Source organism: Ascaphus truei, chromosome 5, assembly GCF_040206685.1.
Source record: "Ascaphus truei isolate aAscTru1 chromosome 5, aAscTru1.hap1, whole genome shotgun sequence".
In the NCBI taxonomy this organism is placed as follows: domain Eukaryota; kingdom Metazoa; phylum Chordata; class Amphibia; order Anura; family Ascaphidae; genus Ascaphus; species Ascaphus truei.
In genome coordinates this window covers 190988248-190998507 of record NC_134487.1, presented here as the reverse complement: position 1 = coordinate 190998507, position 10260 = coordinate 190988248, and the positions used below count along the sequence as shown (strand labels likewise).

The 10260-nt window shown below is 50.1% G+C and overlaps 1 protein-coding gene across 3 annotated transcripts in view; it reads right to left on the bottom strand.

Annotated features, from left to right (window-relative positions):
* Nucleotides 1–1497: 1497 nt before the first annotated feature.
* The window catches only part of C5H8orf58 (chromosome 5 C8orf58 homolog), a 69149-nt gene continuing 60386 nt past the window's right edge, over nucleotides 1498–10260 (bottom strand). For 2 of the 3 annotated variants that reach the window (XM_075601474.1, XM_075601472.1), the window contains exons 2-7: nucleotides 4719–5470; nucleotides 4246–4401; nucleotides 3853–4021; nucleotides 2896–2996; nucleotides 2692–2810; nucleotides 1498–2502 (exon numbers count right to left, since the gene is read on the bottom strand). In XM_075601474.1, coding sequence (XP_075457589.1) covers nucleotides 2403–2502; nucleotides 2692–2810; nucleotides 2896–2996; nucleotides 3853–4021; nucleotides 4246–4401; nucleotides 4719–5417 — 1344 coding nt within the window. In that variant the 5' untranslated portion in view covers nucleotides 5418–5470 and the 3' untranslated portion in view covers nucleotides 1498–2402. Of the gene's footprint in view, nucleotides 2503–2691; nucleotides 2811–2895; nucleotides 2997–3852; nucleotides 4022–4245; nucleotides 4402–4718; nucleotides 5471–6741; nucleotides 6874–10260 lie in introns of those variants that run through there. The other variant, XM_075601473.1, reaches the window with a different exon arrangement.

Genomic DNA, 10260 nt, shown 5'->3' with positions numbered 1-10260 from the left:
TGTCAGCACGTCCTGAACAGCAATACCGGCTCCCTACCTGTACCGAGCTGTACGCAAGCGGGGAGACTATAGAGCCTGTTACACATGCGTTATTTACATCAGTTATGCACGTATATGTGATTGCAGCACAGTACATGCATCAATAAGTGGGGAAAAGGCAGTGCTTCACTTTAAGTACATTTTCGCTTTACATACATGCTCTGGTCCCATTGCGTACGTTAATGCGGGGTATGCCTGTATTGGAGTTGTGCAAGGGTAGGATTTTGGGTTATAGCCAATACCAATTGCAGAGAGAAAAGAAATCAGTTGGGACAATGCACCCACAAAAAGATCCCCTGGGACTTCTAGCAAAAGCATGAAGGGAGCAAGTCAAATAAAACCTAGTTTTTATTAGTAACCAATCTAGAAAATAAATACTGAAAATGATTGAAAGTGGTAGTCCAGTCCTGTCCTATCCCCCAGCATTGATCCTCCGCTAAGTCTCACAGTATGGCAGGACAGGCTTCTATTGACCACGGCTGAGTTTCAATAATGAACAGTTCCCCCCCCCCCCCCCGTGTTCAATACTATCCTCCGCCAAGAGAATTGCCAATATCTTAATCTCCACCTCAATTATGGGTATAATAGCAAGTGGTGAAGAGAATTGGGATATTGTGGGAGCAGGGATAAAAAGGGAGGGACGGAGAGATCTTCAGACATGTGATGACTCTTTATCTTGTGACCCTGGCAGATATTCCTCTGGGAGCTCAAGTGATAGCAGGGGGCTGATGGAGGACAGAGACACGGGGCGGCAGCAGATTACCCCTCTCCTTGTGAGCCCCCTCTTTCATACCTGTATTTCTCCCCCACCCCCCCCCCCCCCGTCTCACTCTTCCTCTTACCCCCTCCCCCCTGCTATCACTCAATCCCGCTCCCTCAATACACCCCTCCTCCCTTGGCCAAACACACGGACAGGATAGTTATAGGGTGAGAGGTCCTGTATTAGAGGAGCGATAGGTACAGGACCGCTATAGGGCAACAGTTCTCTGTGATAGGTACAGAACCGTTACTTATAACCTGTAGGGTGAGGTGTCCCTGTGATAGGAGATAGACAGTTACAGGGTGGGGGTGGGGGGGGGGGGGGGCGCCTGTAAATGAGTGATAGGTACAGGACAGTTATAGGATGTGGTGAGAGAGCTGTGTATGATGATTTAGCCTTTAGACCAGGGGTGGGGAATCTTTTTTCTGCCAAGGGCCATTTGGATATTTATAACATCGTTCGCGGGCCATACAGACACAGACAGACAGGCACACAGCAGGAATGCAGGCACACAGAACCCCGCCCCCCTACCTCTGGTAGTTGCTGCTGCTGGGGGGGATTGTGTAGGGCGGATGCTGGTGTAAGTGCGGGGGGAACTGCTGGAGAAGCATGGGGGAAGTGCGAGGAATGCTGCGGGGGAAGTACGGTGGCTGCTGGGGATCGTGTATGGCTGCCGGCGCCTCACACCACCTCCTCCCGATCGGGCGCCGGCCATTTAATTTTTTTTTTTTTAGCGTGACCCCGGTTATAGCAGTTGCCTTAGCAGGGCCAGACCAAATGATTTCGAGGGCCTTATACGGCCCTCGGGCCTGACGTTCCCCACCCCTGATTTAGACCCAGTGGTTGAAGACGGTTTTAATTCTCATATATATTATTTGTACACATATATAATAAAGCATATAAATACACATACAGCTTACTGTAGCTGAATCTCCTCATTATGCTGCACTGTATAATGAGACCAAGTATGTCTTTACATCTTCAGTGAGTGAATAAACACAATGCTATGGGACCACTTCCGGAAGCAAAAGTGTATATACTGTAGTGAGGGCGAGTACCTCTATACATTTTGCTTTTCAGGCTTTGCTCTTCTGACCGCGCTGCAGACACTATCCTTACTGTTAACTCCTTGCCCTGCAGAGCATTGCTCTGTTAAATCCTCCACTGCAGCACATTTCTCTTACGTCCACTGCAGAGCATTGTTCCTTTAACACCTCCCCTGCAGCACATTGCTCCATGAACCCTTTCCCTGCAGAGCGTCACTGTTGTCTGAACCCCGTGGGTGCAGAGGTTAGACAGGGGTTTTTAGGGAGTTAACACCCCTTCCTCTGCAGAGCATCAGTTCGGTCTTCACCTCCACTGCAGAGCATTGCTGTTCTCTTCCTCCACCCAGCGTCTCTCCATTAACACAAACACCTGGCTCTGAGCGTACGGTTTATCCTTTTCAGTGCAGGGGATCCCTCCAGTAACCAGTCGGTGGAAGGCCCGGATCGGATCACGGCATGAAACCCTTCTCGCTCACAGCATTGCGCCGTTATTTTTGTTCCCCGCAGAGCATCCTTCTCTGAGCCTTTTCCCTGCAGAGAGCCGCTCCGTTATCCCTTCAGTGGAACGCCCGGCTCTGACTGTGAGGTCTGATGACCAACGTGGGCAGGAACAGTCTCTTGGGAGGGTGAGAGGAGCTGCCCAGGAGAGTCTGAGTCCTGCGGGAGGAGAGGGACATACTAAAGGAACCTGCTTTAACCCACACACTGAGACTTGCAGAGTATTGCTCTGTTAATGGTTCCCCTGATCTTTCTTGTGCCCCCTTCCCACCTCTCATGTTACCCTCTCTCCTCGGCCCTGCCACCCTCTCCTGGCCCACTGCCTGCGCTTGTCTCCCCGGTGGTTACCTGTAGTTGCTGCTCTGCGTCCCTCTGCAGGGGGAGCCCTGCACCTCTGAGGTCCATGCAGCTTTCCGTGCCAGTCTGGAGATCAGCAACTTCACCTTATTCCACTGGGAGGCTTTGCCCTGCGGGGACAGAGATAGCTGTGTGTGAGTGACAGATAGCACGGTGACAGGTGGCTGTGTGTGTGTGTGTGTTACGAGGCCTCACCTTGCTGTTTTGGGCCCGACTTGACCTGTCTCCCTCATCCTGGAGGTTTGGGACACTCGCAAACTGAGGCTGCCTCTTTTCTGCGCCCGTCAGGACATGCTCTATGAAGATAAAACCTTCAGTTATTCCAGAGATCTGCAGAGCATCGCTCCATTATCACCTCCCCTGCCAGAGACCTGCAGAGCATCGCTCCGTTATCACCTCCCCTGCCAGAGACCTGCAGAGCATCGCTCCATTATCACCTCCCCTGCCAGAGACCTGCAGAGCATCGCTCCGTTATCACCTCCCCTGCCAGAGACCTGCAGAGCATCACTCCATTATCACCTCCCCTGCCAGACCTGCAGAGCATTGCTCCATTATCACCTCCCCTGCCAGAGACCTGCAGAGCATCGCTCCATTATCACCTCCCCTGCCAGAGACCTGCAGAGCATCGCTCCGTTATCACCTCCCCTGCCAGAGACCTGCAGAGCATCGCTTCATTATCACCTCCCCTGCCAGAGACCTGCAAAGCATCGCTCCATTATCACCTCCCCTGCCAGAAACTTGCAGAGCATCGCTCCATTATCACCTCCCCTGCCAGACCTGCAGAGCATTGCTCCATTATCACCTCCCCTGCAAGAGACCCGCAGAGCATCGCTTCATTATCACCTCCCCTGCCAGAGACCTGCAGAGCATCGCTCCATTATCACCTCCCCTGCCAGAGACCTGCAGAGCATCGCTCCATTATCACCTCCCCTGCCAGAACGGCAGAGCATTGCTCCATTATCACCTCCCCTGCCAGAGACCTGCAGAGCATCGCTCCATTATCACCTCCCCTGCCAGAAAAACTTTTTTCTGTCTAATCCTCCATGGTGTCTGTATAAGAGTGTAAGCTCTGCGGGTCAGAGGTGACTCCCAGCCACTGGTTATCACCCTTATATTGAGTGTGTTAGAAGTAAGATCTTGGGGTCCTCTCACCTGGATGCCTGGTCAGGCTCAGCAGCACCTCTGTGTGGGAGCTTGACCTCTTTCGAAGAGATGGGGGCACCCAGGGCTTCACCTCAGGCAGGGAGACCCCAGCAGGCTCCAGGTCTGACGACCCACGGGGGCGAGAGCTGCCACACACACAGGCGTCCATAAACAGCACCTATGGGAGACAGCAATGGATAGGTGAGCACTTTCTAAACAAGCAAGCCTGTCTGACTCAATGCAGGGTGACGGTGACACACAGGGAAGGAACCTGTGACCTGCGCCGTCCTTCCCACCTCCAAGGTGGTACAATCACACAGACAAGGAGTCTGTGCCTCCCAATCCAGGCAGAAGAGATGTGACCTATGCAGTCTGTCTCTCCTAGCGCAGGGCGACACTTACTCTGCCCTCTCGGTTGCACAGTCTCTCCTCGGCCTCTCTCTTCTCACACTGGAGCCTCTGATTTCTCTGCTGCAGCTCCGCTATCTGCTCCAGCATGTGACACAGACTGTCCAGGTACCGCAGGCCATCCCCGGGGAGAGGCAGAGGGTCCTTCTCCTAGGAAGAAGAGACATAGTGAGAACAGGGCAGACCAGGGACGGTCTCTCAAAAGAAATAGAACAGTGTCTATTCTATTTATACAATAGGACTTTTCTCTGGTCTGTGTCAGTGTATAGGATGGAGCCTCCACAGTGTATCCCATTAATACAATAAGGTTTTTCTCTGGTCTGTATCTTAGTTTATAGGACGGTACCTCCATCATATATCTCATTTATACAATAGGACATTTCTATGGTCTGTATCTGTTCATAGAGTGGACACACACACCTCTCTGTGATTTACATTAACGTTCGTCCCTGCAGTGCCCAACTCACCTCCTCCTCTTGCAGTGGTCGGGGTGGACTCCTTGACCAGCGGGCAGGTGGTTTCACCCTACATTGTCCCTTCAGGGAGCCCGGGTACAGTGGGGTGCCCCGGCTGCTGGCCCTCTGCCTCCTGCTCCTCAGCACTGCCTGCTCCAGCTTATGAGGGAGCCCTGGCCTGTGTCTTTCCCATTCATTGGGGGCAGAGACTTCCAATCTAGATGTCTCATTGGGGGTTGGGCCATGTGAGCGCTCTGGCTTTTCAGGGATGTGGACCTCCAGACTATCTGTCCCCTCAGGGAAAGGTTCTTTCATACTCCATTGTTTCACAGGGGCAGAGCTTTCCAGGCTCTCTGGCTCCTCAGGGGTGGAGCTTTCCAGGCTCTCTGGCTCCTCAGGGATGGAGATTTCCAGGCTCTCTGGCTCCTCAGGGATGGAGATTTCCAGGCTCTCTGGCTCCTCAGGGGTGGAGATTTCCAGGCTCTCCGGCTCCTCAGGGGTGGAGACTTCTAGGCTCTCTGGCTCCTCAGGGGTGTAGCTGCTCTCAGATCCAAATGGCGAAGAAGGGGGCAGCTCTATTCCCGAATCCTCTGACTCCGACTTCTCGAAACGGCCCCGTGGCAGAGCAGGGTCTCTGTCCCCCCCATCACCATCCTCATCATCAGCAAACCCAGAGACCACAGGGCCACCGCATTCTGAGACGGGGTCCATAAGCCGCCGGTACACTGCAGTGCTGCCCAGAAACAGACAGCCCTCGGAGCGCTCTGCGAAAACACAACACAGCATGTGTCACACAATGCACAGTGATAACAACGCTCAGCGGCAGCGAGACACACAGTGATAATAACGCTCGGGGGCACCGAGATACAGCTCAGTGTGGGAGGCTCGGCCGTTCACCTCAACAGGAGTCTGATGATACCCATCAAGGTTGAAACATGTCTGTGAGTGGGTTTACTGGCTTTGCATCTCCCAAGCCCTTGCTTAAAAGCTGTGTTTAAAGCAGCACGCATTGGCTAAGGGTTGCTCATGTAATGTGAGGAAGAGATAAAAGGTGGCACTGTGTGCTCATTTGCATGTCATTTCCCAGAATCCCTTGCTGCAGTGGAAGTGCTGTGTGCTGGGTGATAATCGTGAAAGACAGGGTTGCAGACCTGTCTAAGACATGCAAATGAATATACAGGAATATTTACAGTTGCTATATATATATATATATATATATATCTATATATCAGAAAAAACAGCGCTAATCACAAAATTATGAAACAAAAAATACACAGATAACAAAAATATTAAAACTGCATGAATAAAATTGTTACAAATCCAATCCTAGATACACACACACACTCAAATATAGCGATAGAGAGAGGTAACAGTGGCATATATAGAGATACAGAGAGGTAACAGGCACATATATAGAGATACAGAGGGGTAACAGGCACATATATAGAGATACAGAGGGGTAACAGGCACATATATAGAGATACAGAGAGGTAACAGGCACATATATAGAGATACAGAGAGGTAACAGGCGCATATATAGAGATACAGAGAGGTAACAGGCGCATATATAGAGATACAGAGAGGTAACAGGCGCATATAGATATATAGAGGTGGTAACAGGCACACATATAGAGATACGGAGAGGTAACAGGCACATATAGAGATACGGAGAGGTAACAGGAACATATAGAGATACAGAGAGATAACAGGAACATATAGAGATACAGAGAGGTAACAGGAACATATAGAGATACAGAGAGGTAACAGGCACATATATAGAGATACGGAGAGGTAACAGGCACATATAGAGATACGGAGAGGTAACAGGCACATATAGAGACACGGAGAGGTAACAGGCACATATAGAGATACGGAGAGGTAACAGGCACATATAGAGATACGGAGAGGTAACAGGCACATATAGAGATACGGAGAGGTAACAGGCACATATAGAGATACGGAGAGGTAACAGGCACATATATAGAGGTGGTAACAGACGCACATATAGAGACACAGAGGTAACATATACACATACCTTTCAGTGTGTGAGTACTGAGCACACAGGACAGGTCTATCCGGGTATTAGAGAACCACCCCTCCCACACTATACCCTATGCTGTGCCTGTATCTTCCCAGACAGAACCGTCCTGTTCCTGCCCCCTGTCACCTGGCCTTGCCCCCTCCCTTATAAAAAGGTGGCATTGTTATAAGAGGGATTCTTTTTGTAGCTCACACACTGACACAATGCTTCCGGGATACGGGGAAATGCGGCAAAACTGGAATAGCCACATTCCATAACTCCCATCAGTCAGTTGCCAAACGGTCAGATAAGACACACTACATACACAGACAGTGATATATATATATATATATATATTACACACACACACACACACACACTACTGTGTGTAGGTGTGCTATGTGCTTTGGATGATTTCCACTCTGTGGAATGTACCAAATCACAGAATCACAGAGGCACATTCCACAGACGTTAATGTTACGGGGGCGCGGGACGCGAACAGCTACCTGCGGACTGCGCCCCCCGTACTGTGTGTTACCCACATTTTGCAGCCCTGACATACATAGAAAAACACAAAACACAGCGCACAACGCTCATAGTGCATTAAAGATATATTAATCAGTTACATAATACAAGGTGAGTATTAAGCGTACATCAAAGGTGAATTATAACAGCATTTCAAGGGTTAATGTTACCCAAGCGCCAGCCAGGTGTCTCCAGCAAGGTGTCATCTGGTGTTACCACAGGTTTGTGCCTCCGGATCTTGGGGTATACCTCTAATACCCTTGGGCAATGTCTGCAGTGGGTTTGGGGTTCCGTCGCCAGTCCTGTTAATTGTAAGAATTCCGTTGGTGGCAGTGACAGCTGGCGGTGGTTCACTGTATGCCTGCATCCACCCGTCTCTGCGTCTCACATTCCCTGATGAAGAAACCCTGTGGTTTCGAAACGCGTTGGAATATATTGCGATACGAGACTTAAGTGAACTAGCACATCCAAAAATCTGCTGTTGGTGTGAATTCCTGACCGTTGAGGAGATGGAGGCGCGCGATACCTGTTGTCGCGGCCGAGTGACGTCACTGACTGTGAGACGCAGAGACGGGTGGGTGCAGGCATACAGTGAACCACCGCCAGCCAACGGGATTCTTACAATTATCCAATAGCAACTTTGTTGGGACATTTCCACCTGCATTAACAGGACTGGCGACAGAACCCCAAACACACTGCAGACATTGTCCATTAACCCTTGAAATGCTGTTATAATTCACCTTTGATGTACGCTTAATACTTACCTTGTATTATGTAACTGATTAATATATCTTTAATGCACTATGAGCGTTGTGCGCTGTGTTTTGTGTTTTGCTCTGTTTTAGTTCCAGGGGGTGTTTGAGCCACCCGTTTCCACGGCTGCAGACGCTCTCTTCCAATTACATTGTAGGATCACGTAATATTGCTATCGTTTTATTTATCATGTTATTTCACTTGGTTTTATAGTGGTCATTATTGAGTTTGATTTCAGTTGCGCGCTTTATTTCACGTATTCTCTGACATACAGACCCTGTGCGGTGCAATTAATAAAGGCTTCTGGCTGTAACGACAGTGCAGAGACCAGCATCAGATGCATCAAATAAACACAATCACATTTGCACTGATTGTGCAGCCAGGAAACCTTAGCACAGGCAGTGTCTCTGTGTGTATCACTTTTCGGCACCTGTACCCCACCCATAGTCTGAGACGTCTGCACCAGAGCAGGACAGTCTCTTTCAGGCAGCTTGTCTGCTAGCAGACAGACAAAGAGCTGACCCTCACACACCCAATGTTTTAGTCTGAAACACATCCCCCCCGCCCCCCCCCCCCCGCAGCAGGGACCACCGGATAACTCCTTCACTGCCACAAAGCAATCTAATGCAGTCCCCTCTGGCAGCAACAAGGTTAGGTTACACTCCCCCCCAATACACTCACATTCTTCCATATACACACCCTTTCAAAATCCACTTTCCCTAAACCCAAACTCCCCACTCAAACCCTTCGCCCGGTTTCCAAACACAGAGAAATATCGATGTCCATTTCCCCCCCCCCCCCCCTGCTTGGACTTCCTAAATATCGCTGCTGTTAACCTTAAAAAGTTAGGAAATGTATCAACATACGCTCACTTACACACCTTACAATGCATTTACATTCTGACAAATACCCGCGACCTTCTCCCTTTTTCATCCTAAACCTTAAAGTTCTATCCCCGGAGTCAAATCACAATCATATATCTGCAGGGGCTTTTAAATATGGCCGTCTTTGAGCATTCCCCACAATAAGTAAGCCCAGGTTCGAGATCACTGCAGTCAGACTACCATATGTACAGCTGACCCCTTAAGAAGACCCTTAGGCTGCGTCCCCTTGGTGAGGGGACTTGCATATATATGCAAGTCCCTGCTCACGCGATATGTGCGTGCACACACACTCACCGGCGCTCAGGTAAATAACATTTTCATACTTACCAGCGCACTCAGCTTCCCCTGCAGAGCCCCCCCCCACCCCCCGCAAGCGCTTGAAAAAATTTAAAGGCCACCCGGTGCTCATGCTTGGAGAGCTCTCCTAGCATGAGCGCGCTCAGCACTAGCGGGGACAAAGCCTAAGGCCCAGGACATAGTGCACTCAGCGTGGCTGAGCCGCGCTGAACAGATGCACAAAGCCCCTGCATCTGTAATCAGCGCGGCTATAGTTTCTCCCTCCGCATGCGTGCTGGTGCGTGCGGAGGCTGAGAAACTTCCCCGAGACAGGCAAGTTTGAAATTTGCCGCTCGGGGAAGCGGAGGAGCGGTCACGTGACCGCTCACATCCAATGGGTCTGCAGCCGGTCCGGCATTGTAACTACCAGACAAGACAGAGGCAGCACGGAGGTGTGTGTGTGTATGTATGTGTATGTGTGTGTGTGTATATGTCTGTGTGTTGTGTGGTGTGTGTATGTCTGTGTGGTGTGTGTGTGCGTGTATGTATGTGTATGTCTGTGTGGTGCGTGCATGAATATATTTATCAAAGTTGCACAATGTTAATAAATAATTTATTCTCACGTCTTTTTTTTTTTAAATTTACAAATATTATATAACACACACACACACACACACACACACACACACACACACACACACACACACACACACACACCACTTCAAAGTGACACACACACACACTGACAGCTACCAAGTGACACACACACACTCCCGGTAGAGCGAGCGGCAGCAAGCGAGAGCGAGCAGCAGCACATAAGTGCTTACTTTGTCCTAGGCCTAAGCATGCATAGTATCTTCTGTAAAGAAGGGCGGGGGTGGCCGTGTTGGTCCTTTCTTCCATGTAGTAACACGGGAGGGGGAGGGAGTAGGGGGTATGAGACCTTTTATTGGACCAACAAGCAGTTGATATGTTAGAAGCTTTCGAACCTCTCAGACCTGATAAAGGAGCCGAGAGGTTGCAAAGCTGCATGAAGTACTTGTTGGTCCAAGAAAAAGCATGGTGCCCCCTTCTCCCTCCCGTGTTACTACATGGA